This window comes from Cheilinus undulatus, linkage group 1 (genome assembly GCF_018320785.1).
Source record: "Cheilinus undulatus linkage group 1, ASM1832078v1, whole genome shotgun sequence".
In the NCBI taxonomy this organism is placed as follows: Eukaryota; Metazoa; Chordata; class Actinopteri; order Labriformes; family Labridae; genus Cheilinus; species Cheilinus undulatus.
The window spans coordinates 11,679,840-11,703,525 of NC_054865.1; the positions used below are offsets into that span (position 1 = coordinate 11,679,840).

At 38.2% G+C, this 23,686-nt stretch overlaps 1 protein-coding gene across 10 annotated transcripts in view; it reads left to right on the plus strand.

Annotated features, from left to right (window-relative positions):
• Positions 1-4,267: 4,267 nt before the first annotated feature.
• Positions 4,268-23,686, plus strand: part of ppfia1 (PTPRF interacting protein alpha 1) — a 71,293-nt gene continuing 51,874 nt past the window's right edge. For 7 of the 10 annotated variants that reach the window (XM_041782701.1, XM_041782709.1, XM_041782737.1 and 4 more), the window contains exons 1-2: positions 4,268-5,275; positions 11,679-11,948. In XM_041782701.1, coding sequence (XP_041638635.1) covers positions 11,679-11,948 — 270 coding nt within the window. In that variant the 5' untranslated portion in view covers positions 4,268-5,275. The remainder of the gene's footprint in view (positions 5,276-11,678; positions 11,949-23,686) is intronic. The other 3 variants (XM_041782756.1, XM_041782776.1, XM_041782766.1) reach the window with 1 other exon arrangement.

Here is a 23,686-nt window from a genome sequence, read left to right on the forward strand (position 1 = left end):
TCTTATCAATATGATCAGTAAATTACTAAAAAAACTTCTGAATACAATCTGATAAATGATAAAAAAAATGTGATTATCAGTTACCAATAAACCCCTGTGTCAAATGAGATATGTTAAATTTTTATGGAATTTTTTTTTTTTTTTTTTTGGGGGGGGGGGGGTGAAATAAACATTTCAGTCCCAAAAAATCTGAATTTTCTGGCTATAATTTGTGTTTTCAGGCTTTAATGGGTTAATTATGATTATGTACTCCACCGAATAAAAACAACTCTACAGCAGTTGACTCAATGCATTGTTGTATTTAGCCCTTTCAGAGCTGGTGTTCATTCCTTATAGCACTGGTTCTCAACTTGTGGGTTGGGACCCAGAAGTGGGTCACGGAGCAGTTTACATTGGGTCGCAAATAGGTGTCAGTAAAAAAATGGTAGCAAAAGTCCTGAAGTCGTTTTCAGACATGCATCAGTTCCTTTTATTTTACCCTGTTTTACTGTGCAATTGTGGAAATTTAAATGTTTGCTCATTATTTAAATTAATTTATCTCCTCTTCTTGCAGCAAGGGTTAGGGTTAGGGTTAAATTAAGTAATTTCACAAGTTCTCTGGAAAATTGACAAAAATTGACACAAAATGATGGGGAAAGTGAGAATAAAATGTGTCAGTTTTGTCTCTTTTCTTTCTTATATCAGGTGTTTTGGTCCAATCATGCTCAAAACTGCAACATATTCAGTTAACTAAACATGTGTTCTGCTTCTTCCTGTCTCATCTTTTTTGGACTCAGATCTCTTCTTCAGAGTTCATGTTTTGCTCCTACAGAGAGAAAAATTCAAAAGATCCAATACAAAAAAATATATTGTGCAGAAATCAAACTCCTTTTCAGAGTCACCTGTTTGTGTCGCGCATCCCTAATTAACATGCAAAATAAAACACATCATGAAATCACATGGCACAATCATATGAAAACATTTCATTATTTTAAACTACTTCACTTATTGTTAAATCATTCATTGTCTTTGTTTTGATTTTGATTTTGAAACCTTAAGTTTATGACTTTTCTGTCTTTGTAAGACTTTCTTTAGGACAGTGGTTCCCAACCTGGGGTCTGGGGATTCATAGGAGGGTTGCAGAAGATCTCAGGTGGGGGGGGTGTGGGACCCTGTCTGGTTTGGCATTGTCAAACTTAGATGTACATATTGCTGGTGCCAGGCCAAAACCTTGAATCCTCAAAATCACCACTTTTGAAGAATAAAAAACTGTATCTTTCAATTAATTTAACTCTGAATGGTCACAGTCAACTTCTTTTTGAGCCTTTTAATTGCTCTAAAATTGGCATATGTAGAGCGTGACTAATAGCACTGATTTATGAAAAGAAAACTCAGAACCAGGAAAAATGGTGATACATAATCATGATTTGAAACACAATGTATTACAGTGTAAAAGGGTCACTAAAACATTTTAAAGGTTTAAAGAGTATCTGTTCATTTTTTAAGGAAAAAATCTAAACTTATGAGATTATAAAGTTATATATTTACAAGGAAACAATCTCAGAATTTCAGTTAAAAACACTGTTAATTTATGAGAAAAAAAACCTTCAGTTTCTTAGTTTAAAAAGTCTTCGGTTTTGACATTAGAAATTCAAACATTTCAAGCTTTCAAAATGATAAATCTACAACACTGTCAAGTCAAAATTTACTAGAACCCAGATTGAAAATAGTGGGTGGATATTTTTGCTTTTTGACTCTATTATCTCAAAAATTCTTAGTTATGGTTCCCATACATTTACACCTTTTAAAGTACAACATTTTTTAATCCTATATTTTTATTGTATTTTATATATTTTTATGTTTATATTTTTTTATTTTGTGTGTGCTTTATTTTGTTCTGCTAGTTTCAGTATTCTGTGCAGCACTTTGGAGACTTTGTGTTGGTAAAACGTGCTATACAAAAAAACGTCCTGAAGACAGGAACAACGACAAAACTTCAGAATAAAAGTCCACACATGCTTAGACTAAAGTTATCATCAAATAACAGTCCAAATGTTCACATATAAATAAAGTTTATGAACTCAACAACAACAACAAACAGCTCTGTTATGTGCTTTAGTGTTTTTCTTTAAACATGTAATCCATATTTGCAGACTTTACATTATTTTGTGCTTGGTTAACAACTTGTGAGGTACATGGGCATTTTATGATGATCATCATGATGATTATCCTTATTATTTTTGTTAGCAGTAGTATTAGTAATTTGTTGGGCTTTCTCATCAATGTCAAAATTGTGAAGGACCAAATTAAAAGGTAGGATTTTGAAAACTCCAACCATGTATAATAATAATAAAAAAACATTCGTATGAATTTTCTTCTTGCTATTTATTTCTGGAAAAAATCTTTGAATTTTTAAAGTCAGATGTCTCCAGAATCAGAGAAAACAAATTCCTTGAAAGTAAAGTGGTGTTTGGCCTTTAAATGGCAGTCATGGCATGACAGTGTATTCTGTTATAAATTAGAACTTGTGTTGCATTTATTCACCACAAGATGGCGCTGTTGTTCTAACTGTGAGTCCTGCATCATACTGTACTCCTGTTTATCAGATGCTCCATTTGTAAAAGCTGAATGTAGGTCACTCAGTAAATGTTTTGACTTTACAATATTCACATACTTAATATATTTAAAAAAACAAAAGACTTTTAACCCATTATCCTCACTCATGCACTGCAAACAAGTTACAATTTTTTTTTAAACTGAAAAACACATTTTGTGAGTTTTGTTTCATTTATCATACACTGGGTGTTTATATTTTCAATATGCTGATCCAGAAAAACTAGTTTAAAATAAAATTAAATCTAAATAAATACTTTGAGAACTGGTTGGGCATCAGGACCCACCATGACCCCCTTGAGAGAAACTGCAACCTAAATTTGGAAAATGCTCTACAACTCAGATTTATTGAATGGGAAATGTTTGGACCCTTAATTGAATAAGCGTTGAAAAAAAAAGACAGTACAAAACAAAAGAGGACAGAAATTTGGTCATTTCTTGCAGACTTTTTTAGTTATTTTGGGAAAAAAAGCTGTGTAGTTCCAACAAAAAAGGAAAAGGGTAGAAATCTTAAAAGACATGCTGAAATTCATTGATCAGATATCACAGGGGGAATGCTAGTTCATGCAGGAATCGTTCGTCAACAGTGGATTATCTTAGTTTTTTTGGAGTTGGTTTGCCGTTCATTTCGACATGATTCCATGATTTCATTGTTTCTGCCATGGGTGAGTAAATCATAATGTTGAAAGGTTTATATTTGCTACAAAGAATCTGTAGTGACATGTACAATTATGTGGTTTTTACCTAAAAGGGTGACTTTTCCTCGTCAGTCGTGTCATAGTAGCTCTGTGACTCCTGGTGATGTTTTGCTTGTGCAGCGGGATAAGACATAATGTTGATCTAGTGAGGATTTATAATCGGGAGTCTGTGCATTGTGTTGCATTTTGAAGGCGACCAATACGTCTCAAGTTTTCTGGGTGTTTGGACGAGTCTGTTCTATGTGGATTGATGCAGTTTGGCAGCAGACTGCGCTGAGAATAGACCTGCAGGGTATCTCCAACAAAACAGAGCAGAGTGGTGCTTCGGGGACACGCCAGAGCCGGACTAAAGCTCAGGCAGTGGAACTGCGCTGGTTGCCTAGAAGAAGCAATTTGCGAACCTGTTGTATGTAGAAGATGGAGGTGACACACATTTGTGACCAACTGGGAAAAGGCTGAGACCCTCTTTTGGGTCTCAACCCACCAACTGAGAACCACTGCTCTGTATTCCACCTATGACATCTTCATTTTTAATAGACCATTTTGCACTATCCTATGTTCATGTCATACCAGTATACTGTGTACATAACTGGCTGTGAGAAGGTGTAAACATGTCACTTTGCATGTTTCACTTTGTTACTTCAGCACAAAATATCAGTTATAAGCTTTATACCTTCTTCTTTATTAGTGTATTTATGTTTCTTGTGCAGTGCTCCTGCAATGCCAGATTCTTTTCCCTATCTTATCGCAAAAGTTTTTTTTTAATTCTACAAAAAAAATGGGAATTTCTTATGAATGGTACTCCGTAAATAAACTGGCTACACACACACACACACACACACACACTAACTGTTTAGGTGCCTCTTGAAACAGAGCTGATCCAAAAGATGTGATCACAGAAGTGAGTCTAAATTCCCATCGGTCTCCTGTTGCCAGCTTGAGCAGCTCTCTCTTCCTGAGGACTAGCACAGCAGGCTAATGAAAAGAGCTAGCGCTCAGAGCCCATCATTGGCTGTCCCGACTGCCGAGGCTGGCAGGCAGTGGCGACAGGGAAGGACCGGACTGACGGACCTTTTTGGTGGGAATACCGAGAGAACTCTGGAAACACGGCCGGAAACGAAGGGAATACAAGTTTTAATTTCCAGTTTGGATTTCCCAAGCGGACCGTAAACGTGGCTAACGTTGAATGTTAGCTGGAACTTTTCGAGTGGAGCCGTGATGTGGTGACGCGACTCCACCGATTCGACGGGAAGCTAACGTTAGCCGATGCGCTAATGATAGATTAATCATTTTTCAGCATATATTTTAGAGTCGATATCATGATTTTAAAAACTTGTTGAAGTATTTTCAATTATGTTTGATAAATATTTATATCAATCTGATCAGGGGGTTAACTTTTATACGGAATAGAGCTTATCTTGACGTTGTCTTCGCTAACTTCATATCAGAAACTAGCAACCGTTGGCTATCTAGCAGGCTAGTGGCTAACACTGTCTATTTAAACAAGCCAAAGAACTCTGCTTCCAATTAGCTAAGGTTAGCAATGCTACAACAGTTTCCACGTCACCTAACTGTGTAATATCAAATCTACTTGTTGTGTTTTCGGAATTAAGCTCTATTTTATAGGAAATTAATCTGTTTTCTAAGAAGAGAAGGACACTTTACTTTAAGCCCACATATGCAATCATCGAATCGCCAGCATACTTAACGCTAGCCTGCTAACGTTGGGTTAGCCGGCCAAAACTTAAATACTGCCCCCCTGCTTACTGTATGTGGGTTTCTTTGAGGCCTTTAGGATCCCATTTATCCTTTTTAACAGCCTTAATGCATCCCAGCCTCTGAATGGAATTTATTTACTTCGACTGACTCGGGATATTTGTTGATCTGGGAACTTAAATTGGAGTACCTGGACTTTGTTGACGTTTACTTTTACAGTAAAGAAACGTGGATCATAAAGATATTCGGAATAACACCATCCATCCAAGGTAAGAAAAGTAACAGACTTATAAAAGTAAAAAAAAAAAAAAGTTGAAAAGTAATCACCCAAGTTAAAGAATGTGTTGAGTGTGACTGAACCAGACTGGTCTACATTATAAATTGTGTAGGGATGAGCAAGATTGGGTTTTACTAATGTCTGATTGGTCGATAAGTCAAAACTCCTGTAGCAGATACAGATGTGAACACACCTTTTCAATTATAAAGAACGCCAGCCTTCTGTCCTAGACTTTACCTGCTCTGCTTATTGTGACCACCAGACTGTTTTGTATATCAGACAGAACTTGATTGTACAATAAATGTTAAATGTGTTCTTTGTCAAACATTGACATCCAAGAAAGAAAAACTGAAAGTAAATTGTTTGGCCTTCACATAAACAATTAGTGTAGTGGGTTTTAATGTTAAAAGTTACATCAAGTGCTGTATGCTTTAAGAGTAACAGACATCACTGTAACCTGGTGACAGACAGTAAGCTCTGTAGAGCACAAAATAAGACTATTAATCTTTCTTGGAGCGTATACTTTCAAAGTAATTTATTTATCCTTGTGAAACAACATGCTTGAAATAACACAAAACGTAATGTTCTCAAGAATGCTTTTCTGAAACCACATATTTAGAAAATGGGAGTAGTTGTGTGATTTTAACCAATGATAATATCAGAGAGTATGGAAACTTAAAAACTGCATCTGTGTTGTAAGACAGTTACTCAGGAGAGGAATGAAATCATTAACAGTTGTAGGCAAACTCTTTTACATGGTTTAAATTGTACAGAACACAGCCAACACGTTGGTCGCTTAAGCTGGAAACAGACATGATTTTAAGTCTTCTGTAGTTCTGTAGTAGTATTCAGATCTTCCTGTATCATCTTTACCTCATGTTAATAAATCCTCCAAAAGTACTCCCACTTGATAAGCTGTTTAGAATTGATGTAAGTAGTGTGTCCTGCCTCTAGACTGGCTGGTCATCTTTACTTTTTGACGTTTGGATTTCTGTGCTTACACTAGACCCACCATCTGTCACTCCCTCTCATGGATGCTGAGTGACCCTCCCCCTCATAAACATTGTTGAGCCTGAGTGGCTTGACCTCGTTATAGAGCGTTGGTTTTGTGTTTTGCTTTTAATAAATTAGGTTAAGATTTTTTTCCTTGTATCAGAAATATGTGTCATCTGAAACATGGCATATGTTTAAGATTGTAGGTTGTTTTTGTCTTGTCAGTTTAGATGTATCATCAGGTATGGTCCAGCTTTATAATGTCCAAGATAGAGTCAAGTGTTGGTGCGCTGAAGTGATTGTTTTGGCATCTCAGAGGATGCAAACAGTAAGATAAAGGAGCTGCCCTGGCTCTGCTAACTTTCTACTCCACTTGAAAATTGTTGTTCCTTGTGGGTATGTAAAATCCTGCTCACATGATTCTTGGCCTTTTGTCTAACAGTCTGTCTACAGCACCTAAGCTCCTTGGTGTGGAGGGTGGTTCTAATTCCCCCCCAGCTGTTCCTTGATCTGACGTCACTAAGAGAGCTCTAGACGTAGCTAGTTTAGTTGACTGTGATTGATTATTGGCTCTTTCTACTTTTATAAAATTAGGTTCAGCTGATTTTGCTGTGTTTTGCCTTTACGTCATCTATTAGCTGTTTGGGTGGCCAGTGATCCTGTGTTTGGAAATACTCAGTTCAAATCACCTCAAAGGTGTTCTTATAATCCCACTGCCCTGCTATCGTCTACGTTACCTCTTCTCATTTTAAAGCCCACATTTTAAACAACAACAGACTTTGAGTTTCAGCTTAGCTGCATCTACTCTGGACTTTCAAAGAAGTACCTTAAGGAAGGGCTGAGGTGCATTCAATCACTCCTATATGCCATAATCATCAGCTGCAACATCATACAGTCTATGCTGCTTTTCTAAAAATCTTATTGTAAGCTGTATGTTACACAGTGTTAAGTGCTTGTATAGTTGACACAAGTTTGTGGGATACCAAACTTATTTGTAATTCCAGCAAAAAGAACTACACCATCGACAATTACAGACTCAAAATGATGTCTTTGATTGGCGGAGCCTGCTGTTTCCATGGAAAGGTATACCACTTCAGGAAACTTTGGCTTTCATCTGCTCCCACTGAAATAACCTTTATTTTTATACCACATGTAATATGATTAGCAAAATTTACTTCTGTAACTATTGAGCTGATGGTAACAAAAGCTGGCACTATTTGCTACATGATCAGCCATTAGAAAAGTTAAATTGCAGTTGCCTGATTTCAACTTGAAGGGGGCAGATGCCGTGCATATTTTAAACACAATATCTAGAATTGATATGCATTGTACTCAGAGTCAAGATTTGGAACTGTATTGATCAACGGCATTGACAAACACCCAGATACAAGGTTTGCAGCTGAAGAAAGTAAAATGGTTGTTAAGTTAATCTTTTAGCTCATACCTTTACATTTAAACTGCTGCGTCTCTTACTGTCTGTTGACCTATATATCTAGTGTATTATAATAATTTGGCTGTTAAATATGAGAGATATCAGTACACTGTCTTAGTCTGGTATAAAAGTAGTGCTTGTTGTGGACGTCATTACTTGAGTAATGTTTCTTTTTTTGATGCACTGCGCTGGCAACTTTTTCGGCTATAATTGTTCAACCCATTTAACATCATGTGTCTCTCGGTTTGCCTAACTAAATGTACTAGGTCAGAAGATAATATGTAATAAGAGAAAATACAAATAAAGGACACACAAAGGTACTACTCAAGTCATTGATTTGGTTTTATTTGCAAAGTGAGCTGGATTACAACAACAACTACTTTATAGAAACTCTCAGGAAAAATGATGCCTGGAAGTAGTGTGGCAGAAAGATGCTGTTAACGTGCATGTAGAAATACTATTCTGATGCTTACACATGAGCTTTAAGCATAAGGAGAAATTAGCACAGAAGGAGATCTTGCAGTTTCAAATCATATCTTTGCATCACCCCTGTCAGTACAGGTTAGCTTACATTGTTTAGGGACCTATGATTTCCATGTTAACAAAAATCGCAGACGGAATCTCGGAATTGCCCAGTAAAAATGGAATCTACTATTTAACACGGAAATCACGGAAATTGAATGAATTTGACTGAAATGCTTTGTTTTTTAGAAAGAGGAATGTAGCCTATATCTGGGGAATATGTTCCAGGGGAACACTAAAGTGTGGTACAACTTGTGCCTCACTTCACAAACACTCTCCCTGCCCCCTCCTAAACAATACAAAGCATGTCAAAGCAGCTGCACGAAACACCAGCAAACATCACGTAGCTCAACACGGGGCAGTCCTGTGCGACATAATGTTGCACCTTCAAGAAGAGTCATCCGTGCTTCGAGTTATTTTACCTCACCACACGAGAGTCACGGAGAGCAAGGTGTGTCTGTGCATGAGGCACACAGCTGAAGTCACAACTTGAAAACCTACTCACCCCTCAAAGGCTTGAAGCTCGAGTTGGACCAACTCAAGATTTTATGGAGTCCCGCAATCTAAAAGATCTTTTCCATGTCTGTTATGCCTTCGTTCTGCAATTCCGTTCTGTATGAAAGCGACCGTTCCGCAATTGGGGGTCGATCTTGCCCCACCTCTGATCCGGATCGAGAGGTAGTATCAGAGCTAGGGATGCACCGATCCACCTTTTCTGGTCCCGATTCCGATACCTGGGCTTTGGGTATTGACCGATACCGAAACCAATCCGATACCAGTGTTAAAAGAATAACCTGCATGCCCTACTGTAAGATAAGACTGGTAATTGTTTTGGGTAAGCCAAAAAATTTGTACATATAGATTACTGAAGTTGATATTTATTCAACCTATAAAGTGTTTAAATGTTTACCAGCAGTTTGGTAAAAACAATGCTTCAGAACTTACAGAAATTACTATTTAACTGTAAACTTTTATACCCTGTAGACTGGTAATGCAGCAAAAAACAAAGAAAGCGCATCAGAGGCAACATTCCAGTACAAAACTGTATTACACAAGTGTTTTTAACCACATACTGTAAACAAAGTGACAATTCTGTGAGAAAATAGTGCAAACAACCTTGTAGAAAAAGCTTAGAGCTGGTTGCCTAGATAGGCACCATGGATCGGCCCTTTCTCACCGATACCCGATCCAGCTTTGAGGGGCTTGATCGGGCCGATACCCGATACCAGGATTGGTATAGATACAGTCGGCATAGAGAGGAACGCCCACAAAACATCACATTCGGTTTGTGCTGAGGGGGAAAACAAACCGCTTTCCACAATGCCGGGCGACTGTTGTATACCCTTTTGCACTAAAAATAAGTTTAAAAAAATCAAAATCTGAAGTTTTATATTTTACCACATCGAAGCACAGAGCCGAGGAGAAGAACGTGGTGGCTTTAAGCAATCCGGCAGGAGGATGAGTTTGGTTGCCTGTGGGATCCAAACGTGTAAATCTGTAGTCAGCACTTCATTATAGGTATGACAGAGTTATGGTCACTTGATTTAAATAGTGTTAGATTGCTTCGTAGTTAACATGAATGTTCAATTACCAGTTTTAAGAGAAGTTAACTACTACGTTATGCAGGCTGCCATGCCTCGTTACAAAAGCTAATGAGTATACAGCGTAATTAGTGTATGATGAAGCATAACTCTGACAAAACCACTTGTAAAAAGTTATGTACCTCCAGGGACTGATAGTTTTTGGGGCTGTTGTGTGTGTAAATTCCTGCGTGATATACCGAGTTGTCAATAACCAATATGCAGCTCCTGGCTATTGTGCAATAACAACCATTGTGTGGTGCACAAATTCACTAAAACGTACTAATTTCCTTGTCAGACATTGAAATTATGACAGGTTTAATTCATCAGTAAACGTGATTTTGCCTCTTACCGGGTGATTCAACCAGGTAGCAGAAGATGTCAGGGAATGACGCATCAGGCCATTGAATAGGATCATTCGTCCACTCTTTAATAAGATACAGACAAGAATCGGATCCTATTAGAGTAATTTCTTAATTTATCTGTCTCTGTCAATTGGCTGTAAGAAATCAATATATGACATTTTAGCGGTTAGCATATATATCAGAATTTAAAATCCCGGGCTGACAGTGCTGCGGGCGAGGGGGAAAGAGTTGTTTTCCCCCTCAAAATGCCCCGCCCCCATCTATGACGCAACTGTGACGCAACGTCGACTGTGTCTATCGGTGCATCCCTAATCAGATCCGTAACAGACTTTTCCGCAACGAGTGTGAAAGGACGTCACGGCATTCCACAACGGCGAGTGTGTGCTGCTGTTCCCATAAACGGGAGATTTAAAAACCAGCACGGTTTAATCGAGTGGCATTTCATCTGAGAAAACAACAGGGGGATAAAAAAAAAATAATGTGGATTAACTGGAGAGACTGTGAGGTTAGAGAGCTGATCACACTTTGTGTGAGGAGAATGCAGACACATCTCTGCTCACAGCAGCATCTGAAAAGTTCCATGATGTGTTCAAGTGAGCTTGGCACCCTGAAGTTTCTGACCTCCGACATAAATACGTGCGCTGTGACACTGCTTAAAGTGGGACCTCAAACTCAGAAACATGAAGGAAAAAAGTCTGTTGGATCTAATTGATCAAAATGAATGTTCATGTTATTTTCCCATGTATGTCATTTAGAAAATACAAAGTTTTGAACCGAGAAATCCAGAGTTTCAAGTTTCATTGAAAGCAGCAGCTCGGGCAGTGGCTGCCATCTGATAACGGGACGACGGAGTGTGTGTGTAAGCTCGGGCGTGCGCAGCTCTGTTACACGTTTGTGTGAATTGCTTGTTGCAGAACAGAGATGGGCATTCCTTTTCGACTTTATTGCAGAATCTCTGTGTAAAAACGGCTACTGTTAGCACCCTGGTTACAGTGTGGTATCGGGGGAGTTCTAGTGGTCCACTGGTGGATCTGTGAGCAATGTTTTTTTTTTTTGTTTACAGTAAAAAAAAAAAAAAAAAGATGATAAACATAATTAGCAAGTACTTGGGTATGGTGTTCATAACATAACAACAGAACTCAATTACTGAAATAACTGTAACTACCCACCCCTAGTATATTCTATCTGCAGTGATGTGTTAGTTCGCCAGCAAATTACAGCAGGTTTGAGTAGTTGTAGCTTTAAAAACTGTGACAAATATAGTCCTCATGTCATCTGTCTGATAATGATGTCTCAGTGAACAGTTAGTATTATTTTTGTGAATTGTTATGTTGTTTTTTCCCCAAATATCATTATGTTGGAACTATTGGGCTAACTGTCATTTTACTGCTTATCACTGCAGAAGAACTACAGGTGAAATCAATAATGTATACAACTGCTAACGTCTAACTCTTTCTTCTTGTCCATCAACCCCTCTCCAATCTGTCCAAACTCTGGCTGCAGATGATGTGCGAGGTGATGCCCACCATCAGCGAGGCCGAAGGACCTGGCGGGGGAGGTGGCAATGGCCGTCGAGGCTCTGGCTCCCCCCTTCAGTCGGACTCAGAAGGTCACTTTGAATCGCTGATGGTGTCCATGCTGGAGGAAAGGGATCGTCTTCTAGATACTCTGAGGGAGACTCAGGAGAATCTGGGCCTGACTCAGGGCAAACTGCATGAAGTTAGCCATGAAAGAGACTCACTGCAGAGACAACTGAATACTGCTTTACCACAGGTGAGTGAGAGGGGCCTCCTTTGGTTTTTTTTTTTTTTGTTGTTGTTGTTTTTTTGTTTCTTTATTAAATGGAAAAATGCAGTGCCAAAATTGGATTTTATGATCTGTTACTCCATAAGAAGGTAGCGCTCTCTATGGCTAAAGTTTCCTTCAAAACTAAAAATCCTCTTGCATCTCACTTGTTTAAGTCAAGATCTTCAGTTTACAGTTTCATTACTGTAAGCTTTGAGCTTTACTATATCAGAGAAAGAAGGGCACATTGTAATCTTTTACACAGATAAATATGAATGCCATTCTGGCTGGTTCTTTGCTGTACAGCCAGCAAGAGATTCCACCAACTAATCTTCATCCTTTAGAAAAGAGCATAAGAATCATAAATTAAACCAGTTACAGGGAGCCAACAATCCCACTATTCATCAAACTGACTCGGGTGACTTCAAAACTATTCAAATCATGTATTTTAATCAAGTGGTGTCCAAAGTGTGGGAAAGCAAGCACAAGCTTAGATGTATATTTATGTTAAAAAAAAAGCACAGAGAACCAACTTTAAAGTTAATTGTATGGCAACAAAAGTGGTTAAGATTAGGACAGTTCAACAAGTGTTCAATAAAAACATTACACATAACAGATATAGAACTAAAAAACCAAGGAGCAAAACTAAAAAGTATCTTTAGTGTGTATAACATATTGTGTAGGGAATCATGATCCAGACTTTGTCCATCTGCTGCAGGTCTCTGTTATAGTACTGACTCATGTTTCTGCCCTGTGGGGTCTTACATTTAAACCAAAGGGGTCAGGTTTCCAGCTTTTAATGATGTATTAGAGACAGGTAATAATATAAGCGCTCTCGTTTTGCTTGAATAAATGATCTTCAATAGCACGTTTACAATCAAAGTTGCCCAACTTTAGTAAGTGAATCCTGTAGCATGCAAGCAGTGAGTGATCACAGCTCAGAGGATGACAGATGACAGATCCCAGTGCTGAAAACAGAGAGGTCTGTAGACTGGGAGGGATCACTGCATACAAGAAACAGAGAAGATTGCAAAGTGCTTTGCTGATAGTATCCCAGCTTTCCTGGAACTTCAGATTGGAGGACCTGATGATGAACACACTTGTGAGATGCCAAGGTCTTTCTTGGGAGCAGCAATGTTTAACTAGAAAACCTTCAATCTGAAAATGGACAGACACTAGTGTTCTGACTTAAAATGACTTAAAGGTTATTGTAGTTTTGAATACATTTATATGTAAAGCTAAAATTGTCTTCCCAGCAAACACCAAAGCAACCACTGTTTGTACATACCATAGAGCAACAGTTTGTCTTTTTACCAAGGATGTTTCCAGGCATCTAATTTCAAATTCTGATAAATATGCTTGAAATATATATACTAGCTAGGTTGTCAAAGATAAGAAAATGTTCTGGAAAGCAATCAAAATTGAGACAAGTATGCTTTATAAGGCTAAACATTAGTATGATGAGCATCAACAGTGCTCACACCACCAGCCTTCCATTCACCTTGCAAGCTAATTGTGGTTATGTTCTGCTTCATTCAAGTGGTTGTATGCTTGTTTAACCAGATAAAGCCCACATTCATCTTCATCTCCATCTCCATTTTCTAAATCAAAATAAAGCCAAACTGTGCGTTTCCTATGAGATGCTATCCAATCACTTTGCTTCCTTGCATCCAGGTAGTGAAGAATCATGGCAGTAGCCATTAACAGCAGCTCTTTTAGAAACTGCAGTAACTACATTTATTCTCCAAATACACTTAAATTTCATTTGTTTCAATGATTTCCAAGCATAACTATCAAACAGTTGCTGCTTCCAGGTTATTAAATGTACTGAGGCTCTTAACTTAACAATTTACAATCTTGGGATACTGGATTTATTAAAATCAACATGTAATCAGAGGCCCAATCCTCCTCACTTTAAATCTGTTTCATGCATGTAAATAAACCTTAGATTTTACATATGTCTACTGCAATACAAACTTCCTTAACTGGCTTTGTTGACTTTACGCCTGCTAGTGTTGTTTTGGAAACTGTCATAGACATCCAAGACATCCAAAGTCTTAAAATCATAACAAATTAGCCTTATTGGCAAAATGTTAGCACACTTAATCCTCAGACTGTTCTCCACAAACCATCCAGGAAGACATCTGATTGTCAGGAAATTGAGCATGCATGGATCAACAAAAATGTGTTTACAGTTCTCACTGTGATTCTTCATCCTTAATGAGAAAAATACAGAAACATAGATGTGTGTTAGATATTGAGAGATGTACTTTGATTATATCCTAGTGGAATTTTATTAGGATTTTATTATATGAACTGTTGCAGACTACAGAAAAATAGCATCACTAGTCATCAGTTTTTCACTTAGGGAGTGCTCAGTATTTGACAAAACGGATACAATTCATCTCTGCCTCATATTAGTTGTACACAGATTTTTAGAATTTTTTTATGGTAACTTGATATTAAACATTAGCTTGAAACAAGTTTTTTTGATCAGCTGTCATCACAAACCTTGAAGCTGCTGCCATTCTAGAAAGAAACTTTTGGCTTTCCTATTTATTTGTAAACCATGACATGCAGCAGATGGAAAAGGTTGTAAGTTAAAAAACCATCTGATACAAATAGAATATCCTAAATCTGCTCAGGCTTTGTGCTGCAGGGTCAAGATGCTAATGACGCTGGCCCGACAATTTAAATGCAGGATTTTGACGAAGAAAAGATGTTAAAAAGTGATGCAACCAGCCACCAGATACAGTACATCTCCATGTATTCCAGCCTGTTTTGTGCGGTAAAATGAGTGCTTGTGATTTACTGTGAACAGGGTTGAGTTTTTAGTCATGTCAGCTTGTTGCAGTGGGGGATTGTGGTGGCTGCATTTGAGGTCATAACAGCATGCCTTAGCACTTTGCACTGGTATAGTAGCTACGCTTTGATATGAGATGCAGCCTTCTGTTGAGAATTTATTTTGGGCTTTTTTCTGCCTTTATTGTAGAAAGGATAGTGAATAGGGGAGAAAAAGAAAAGGGAATGACACATGGGGAAAAAAGCTGCAGACTGGATTTGAACCCAGGCCGTCTGCTTTAAGGATAACAGCCTCTGTACATTGGGCACAATCCCAACCACAAGGTTACCGGTGACCCAAGGAATCAAAAGTGCATCTTACTGTACACCAAAATGTTCTGGTAGGTAAAAATATAGAGGATTCAATATGGTGTACTGATGACTCCTTCAAAAATATCATCTTAAAGGGTTTTAAGACTTTCACTGATTGCTTTTAAGCCAGGGGGTGGAAGTGTCAGTAAATTAATATTGGCAACAATAATTGTAACAAGCATATTTTTTATTCATGTACGGGTGTTTGAGTTTTATGAGTTGGCGTTGGTGTCAGCCAGTTCGATCGCTGTTCACAGACATTAACCCATAAGAAATAGTCTGGCATGAACCAATTTTGGTAACTGATGTTTATCTATTGTATTGCATCAATTTAATGGAGACAAGCTTTTATATGTTGCTGTTGAAAAAAATAGATCTTTATTGGCAAGAGTAAGTTGACTGTCGAAACAAATTCTTGCTGTTTTCATGGTCAGATATGAGAGAAAATGTTGCCGTTGTGAGAGTCATACGGTCACATATTTTACCCTTTTTAAGACAAGTTTATATTGGCGTCAGAGGTCCCCAAGACATGCCTGTGAAGTTTGTTGCTGAAAAATCACTCCAGTATTGGATTTTTGCATGACTAAAAAAAAAAACCCCTCTGTTTCAGCCCGGCTCAGAATGAGCTGTTTCTATGTCTGTGGCTTTAATCGTTGATGAGATGTCTGACTCCGCCCCTAACCACGACCCTCTCCAGAATTGGACTTGGCTAAATGGATGTGGCTCTCCTAATCTTCTCGGAACTTTCTTCCAAGAGAGGGGGGCCAACAAAACCTAGGGGCGGTCTAGCTCCCCACATGACATCATGAAGGGAGAACGGCTTGTTTCAGCACACATTTCTGAAATGTGGAAGGGGGAGGGGGGTCTGATTCTTGGGGGGGACTGTGGACAGGCCAGGGGCGCATATTTTTGTTTTTGAGAAACTGGAAAAAGTGTATTTTGCTTAATATGTGACCTTTAAGCTGTAATGCAGTTTCCCGCCACTAGCAGCCACTATAGCTCCTGTAGAGATGTACACAACAGTGAACTGACAGCATTGATAGCAAACACTAGAACAGCACTGACTGTATTTTGATCAAGAAAACGGGTAGGCTGGGTTTTTTTTACTTTACGATTTAAAATGTCATTTAAATACGTTTAAATCAAGTTTTATACATCTGATAGTATAAGCATGCAATTGATTTAAGCTCCTTAACCAGTGTTGCAGCTGTTTTGAAGCTTGAGAACCTCTTGCTTTAGTCATAGTTTTCTGTGAACTTGCCTTTTTTGTTTTCATTGCTCATGAAAGAAGAAGTAAATGCATCAAAAGTGAAACCATACGTTTTGGCATTTTCAGTTTTCAGACTTGATTTTTTTGTCCATTCAAGATGGATTTGTGATGAAAACTTGATGATTATGGAGTATTTCAATGAGTTATTTTCTTTAGTTTCAAGTAGGCAGGTAAGGGGGAGGTGCATTTTTCCAGCTTGTCTCCTCCCTCCTGGTGAGAGTACCCTTCAACTGGAATGCACAAACATACTTCTGTAGCTTGCTCACACGTCAGCAGCTCTTTCAAACACCAGCGTTTCCCTGTGGGATGGTTCTTATCTCTTCTTTGGTTTTCCTTTTTTGTGCATTGTGCCTGTAACATTCGACTGAATGTCCCACAGTCAGATTTAGTCTTCTGGATGTCTCTCTGACTCCAGTTTTCAGTGCATGCATGGAAAAGTTTGTGCCTTTGTATGCAAAAGTAAAATGTTTAAGTGTTTCTGCTCCATCCTTTTGTCCTCATGTATTTGCACAAATGCTTTCTTTAAATTTAGAGCTGATGTGTTGAAAAGTCTAATTCTGTGTTTCAGTGAAAGTCAATTCTTGTGATAGTTTTGCTTGAGCCTCACCTGCTGTGTTTGTGTCAGGTGTGAGTGAAATTCCAGCTGTTTTTACAGCTGTTGTCACAGTTAAAGTGAAAGTGATGGAATTTGCTTTTACAACATTGTTTTTTCTTTATTTACAACTTTTTTTTTTCCTATCCTGGCAACTGGTGGTCTGTTGCTTTTTTTATAAATTCTTTGTAATAGGCAGTATAATGTGGATATAGAATTTATCCTTTTTTGTAGTTTTATGATGTGATCTGTTGTGGGTCTTTGGGTTTAGTTGCAGTCATGCATTTAATGTAAGATAATATTTTGGCTGTCCTGCGTGCCTGCAAGGTTTAACCTGCTCTCTGTAGGAGTTTGTGCTGCTACCTGCTCTGAGATTCTGTTCCATATACAGTAGCAGCTCTGTAGGGGTTTAGTGACCCACTGACCTTAAAGGCTCTTTCCCTATCCATTTATTTTCTGAGGGAGTACATTTGATCGCCACGGTGACAACTAGTACACCTGCCTGGCAGTTTTGTGCCTCTGTGAGAAATACAAAAGCTGGACAGTGAAAGTACAGTGGTCGGTCAAGAAGAGGGGAGTCATGTCAGTGGCAGAGTGAGTCGTAGAAATCTTCAAGGCAAGGGATGGCCATGAGACCCAATGACCTTTGACCTCCAACATGTAAAAACCTGATCCTGAGGAGATAGTTGTGCAAAGTTTGAAGAAAATCCTGGTATTTGTCTGTAACATGATCCTGCCACTGTCAAATATGGAAAAAAGCCCCAAAATAATATTTACCAAAAAAAAGTTTTTAAGGGTTACTTGGCAGTTTGTTTAATATTTTTTCTGTTTGATTTTAAAGAGCAAATTGATTAATCTGACAAAGTTCTGTGCTCTGGTCAGTGACACAATGATGAGAATTGAGCATGCTCAGTGGGGAAAAGAAAAGACAAAGGCCAATTAGTTTGAGACTTTGACACGAATGTTACAGAGTGCAAGTGTTACCTTTTAAAAAATTTGATCTGGACAAGAAACTTCTAATTAGTTTGAACTAGAGATGTAATGGTATTAAAATTTCAAATCATTTTTGTCGTGACCAAAATGATAATGTTATCTGTGATGCCATGGTATTGTCAAGATTTGCTAAAAATATATTACTAAAATATCACACTGAAATAATATTATTAAGTTTTATATTTAAAAAGAAAAATAAAAGTAGCATCTTCAGACTTTGTTTGCATCAACATTAAAATGTAAACATGAAAGCATTACCAAATGCACATTAGGAAAGTTACTTTGATAATAAGTTGTAATACTTTCATAATATTTTGATGATATGTTGTCAAGTTTTCTGATTTCCAATGTTTGACATATCCTGAGGGTATAACATTGAAAAAGAAAAAAACTTCAACCCAAAGCTGTGGAGGCAGAGAGAAAAACACAGAACGAGAGAAGGAGAGGCAGTGTGTGGTGATGGGCAGTCCTCTTTAGAGAAAGAGCATCAGTTATTTGGCACAAAGCATTGATAGAGAGAAATTACGCATCAACATCGGCCCTGTTGACAGACATTAACAATTGGCAGATAACATAACAGAAACAGATATTCTTAACAAATTACCCAAAGTTTATCTGTTGTGTCCAGGTAATTTAATGCTGGCATCACTTTCACCCAACTGCTGATTCAAAGAGGAGGACTTTTCTTGGGGGCAGAAGTCTGAAGAAGTAGTACTGGTCAAACCAGGACAAAATGTTTTGAGTCTTATACTAAAAGAAGTCATGAACTGATTAGAAAAGCACTCGGAGAGCACAGACCTCCGCCATTAGCCCTATATTCCAATAGTAAAGAGTCCTTTAAAAATTCCTGGATCCAGACGATGATCCGGATCAGTCCCAAAATCTAATCAGTTCTTTCTTATGCCATTTCTGACATTTCCTGAAAATTTCATCAAAATCCGTCCATAACTTTTTGAGTTATGTTGCTAACAAACTAACAAACCCTGCTGATCACATGACCTCCTTGGCTGAGGTAAATCATTGCTATCAGCATTGGCAAAACTGTTAATATATACATAGTGTGTGATCTGACCCATGTTCTTCTTTCTGAGTAAATCTTTAAATAACAGGTAATGTGAGATGTGCCAAAGGGTCGTACGATATGCATATGTCGATTCTAACACACCAGTTGTTAGATGGAATTGCTTCTGTTAGGTTTAGGGATGAGGCGATTATACTGTCTCATGATTAATTTATCGTATCATGTGCTCCTGTTCTTACTCGCAATCAGGGAGCATAGCACTATTTTTATGCAAGCTGCACCGAATCAAAACAGTATGACACCAGGTGTGGTGCATCAGTAGCCCAACAGCCTGGTAGCAGCATAGCTTCTTAGGCTATGCTACACTGGCCTCACTGTGGCAGAGGGCCAGAGCAGCAAACAACAGAAGAAACAAGAACAAGTGATGATGTGGAGCTGTTAGGGTTGACTAAGGGGTAACTCTATTTGTATGTTTTTGTTATTGCAGAAAAGGGACAAAGACAAGTCTCTCTATAGGGATGTGAAAATATTTGTATCCTGTTGTGTTGTACTGTGACCTCCTACCTCACCGTGGTATCAGCCCTGATTTTTAGAACAGATACATGGCTTGAAATAAGACATCATTTTCTGTTTGTTTCACAGTGTTTAGACTTACAAGTGTTCGTTGCTCCTGTATCAAAAAGAGTATCAATAATATAATTTTGTTACCCACACCAATGAAATCGGCAGGGGGTTATGTAAATGGTTCCATTTCTTTGTTTGTTTGTATTTGTATAAGATAACTTCAGAACGGTAAGTCAGATCGTCACCAAACTTTCAGGGAATATTGGGATAGTGACAGGGAAGAATCGATTACATTTTGGTGATGATCTGCGCACCTGTTCAGTTTTTCCGCTTCCTTGGTGGCACTGCTTAGGCATGGGTCTGCCTCATCAGATGGCCATTCTAGTTTCATATATTATCATAAGAAAGTTTGAAATTTTAATAATAATAATAATAGTAATAATAATAATATCTTGAATTTATATAGCGCCTTTCAAGAAACCCAAGGACACTTTACAGGAACACATAGAGTATGTAACCCCTACATAGGATGCAGAACAATGACAAGAAAAGAAGTTGCTTGTTCCTGTGTGTCTGTTCTCATTCTGTTTCCTGAATGATGTTGTGTAATCCTCTGTTGGTGAATCAATGAGAGACACCTCACAAACTCTGGATAAACCAGCGTTGGCTCACCTCCGTTAGATTAACTTTTTCTCTCTCTGTCCGTGTTAGAGCAGCAGTCTTGGTAGCGCTGAATAGGAGCCATTGTGGTGTCTAATTAGTTTTTGACGGTGAGTCCTCTTCCAGGAGAACAAATGCCCTCTGCACGGTGTCAGATTTCAGCACACGCTGTAAGCTTTTAAGAACAGCTAAAGTCATTATGCAGGAGGAAGGCCTATTGGTTCCGATCTCAGTTCCAAATCCAGAACAGGCTGACCATCATATGGTGTAGTAAAGAAAAAGAGCTTATTCTCAAGCCTATTAAACTGTTGCAATGCTCTGATGTGATGCCAAATTTTCAGAATCAACAAAGAGAACCAGTACTTTCAACTGAGGTCCACAAAACACAAAACTGTATGTTTAATAAATGTTTGCAAAGCTTAATTGCAAACATGTTGTTTTAAACATCTGCAGCGCTGAAATATCCAGCAGCATCCTTCAGGGAAAGTAGGTCCACATGACATAATGAAACTCAATGGTATTCTGAGGACATGTTAAAATTCATTAAGTCCGCTGTCACTTCGAGTTTGTTTTGCATTCTTGAGCTTTCTGTTGACACAACAGAGAAAAGCCTCACTGTGTTATGATTTCCTTCCCTTAAGCAGCATCAGAGCTGCAGTACAGTCTGCTACTACCTTGTAATGTTTGAGTTAAATGCCTAAAAACTGAAGGCATTGTTAAAATTTCAGACCAAGCTTTTCTCTTGTACATCGTAATACAAGAATCCAACCCTTAAGTTCAGGATATTAACTAAGCCAGAAATGTTCTCAACATTAAGACAATGGAAAACAGAAAAACAAATCATGACACAGACACATTTGAGGCTATAAAAACATTAAAGGGGACTCTTTGATACCATTTTTGTCAAAAACTAATTTAAACTTAAAAGATAATACTCTTGATTTATACGGACAGCTTGTCAACAGTTGACGCCAGCACTTTTAATACATGTCAGAGCTAGTAAACACTTTTTACTGCGAAGAAGTGTTTGAACTGCTGATGAAAAAGGTTGATGTCTTTAAAAATGCTGAGAGCTTTTGAGCACAAAGCAGTAGGGAAAGTGAACTTGTTATCCTCCAGAGGTGAGGAAATGCGCTGCCAAGAGGGTAAAATTACAATAATGATTTGGCCAGGTTAGTCTGGCTAATATCAGCTGAATTAAGACCCTGAATTTGAACTGAAAGCTTCTTTATTTAGTTTTTCAGCTGCTTGTATTAAAATGATCTGCTTGTGTTATAAGTAATAACTTAGAGCTCCATGGTAATGATAATATGTTTTGTTTACACATTAAAGGAGATGCATGTGAATTTTGGGAGGTGGGAGGGATATAAAGTGGTGGTGGAGAAAGGAGGTTGGCATTAGAAGAACAGAGATTGCAGGACGTATTGGGATGGTGAAAGAGGTTGGTAAGGAAGCTGAGGGGCTCATGGTCGAGGGCTCAGTGATTTTTTTGTATAAGATTTACTTAGGGGCTTTTTCCTTTATTGGAGAGATAGGACATTGGATAGAGTCAGAAACAGAGGTGAGAGAGTGGGATGTGATATGCAGTGAAAGAGCCACAGGCCAGACTTAAACCCAGGCCACCTGTGCACATGGGGCGTGACCTAACCACTAGGCCATCTGGGTAGTGTGGGCATGAGAGTATATGTGTTTGAGGGGACATGCAGCAGAGTTCTGGATAGTTGAAGTTTGAGGGAGATGCTCTGATGCCTGAATTTTGAGGTTCATGGGCACAGTAAAAAAAAGAAAAACTAGAAAAGTAAGAATCATACAACATCAATAGCTATATCAAAACAAGGGCAACAGAGATTGACCCCCAGGGCACCAAAAAAATGTTAATTTAGTTATTTTGGATTTCCAACCTCCACATAAGAAAGGGTCAATGGATGCATTACACAGTAAGATGTACTGCTAATAGCAGGAAAAGAAAACATAAACAAGATTAAAAAAATGTGTATACAAAGTGAAATATTTCCTCTTATATATCAGGACCATATCATTAATAGTCCAGATGAAGTGCATGCAGTGATTTGGCTCTGTATTTACATTGTAATTTTCTTATTTAGGACATTTTATAGGTGTTAGCTTGTATGTAGTGATATGGAGCTCACAGCCAAAAGTGAACAGGTAGGGATATACAGAAAACAAAGGGACCAGGTCACAGTGCTGTCTCTTGCCCCAAATGTTCAGGTGTGCATCTTTATGAAATGCTAAAAGAACCAGTAAATGTTTGGAGTGGTGAGAAGGGGAGTCAGTGATGTCATTTCTGTGGTAGAGGGCAGAGCAGAGATGCACACAGTAAGCAGGAAGGAGAATGATTTAATCAGTAATCAAACAAAATCCCGCCCCTTCCTGCACATTTATGTCAGTAGGTGCATCCCATGTGTCTCAGACCCATGGAGAGCTAGAGGAAATACAGTGGAGGAGAGAGGACTGAGGAAAGATGTTTTAGAGACATGAACCCTCCTTTCATCTGTACCATCATGTGAAGCGACATCAGTTAGTATACATGTAATTAAAAACACCCAAACACGAAGAGCAACCTGCAGTCAATAACAAAAACACATGGACCATTTCTACCAACATAATGCCTCGCTATGAAATGAGATATTTATTATTTATGTTGTTGGCTATGTAATCGTGATTGTGAATGTATTTCTTAAAGTGGATCCCTCTATGGAGTCTCATACTCAATAAAAATGATTCAGTTTTGTAAGTTAAGGAAAACAGTAGTAGTCCATGGCAAGACACTATAATAAGTTTCATTCATGCTCTTTAATTATCACTGTAAATTTTAATTTCAAACACTAAAATGCCACCTCATCACATATCAGTACTCTCAAAACTAGTAATGTTTATGATCCACCAAATATTCATTTGGTGTGTGTTTTAAGGTCTGTTTCTCCTCCATTATTAAGCCCCCATGAAGTTTTTCTGAAGTCTGCTGGCTGCAGCATCTGGTCACTAAGTGATATCAATTACAGGGGCGTATCTGTGAGGAAAAAGATTTCCGGGAAGCCTGCTCTTGTGTGTCCTCGATCCTCTGTCTTCCGAACAGTTTAAGAGCTTTGGGACAGTCCTTAAGATGGTGGGTGAGAAACTACTTCCGGTTCAGCTGAGGACAGATCATTTAAGAGACTTGGGATGTGCCTTAGTCTCTTTCGAGAAGATTTTTAGAGAAAAACCACTATGAAACAATCAGAAAATAGCGTTCTACTTTGTTGTCTTCAGTGGCACTCGCTCTCTCAACTTTATTTTAATGTTGATCAATAAGTGCATGTCCTTCCCTTGCAGCAGGTGTGGGTCAAAATTTGGTCATATATCTATTCTCATTCAAAAATTCAATGCTTTTTGGTGCTATTGAACTTAAAGGTAATAGATATTTTATTGTTTTAAAATAGTATGTGGTTTTGAAAAGTTTTTTTTTAACATTT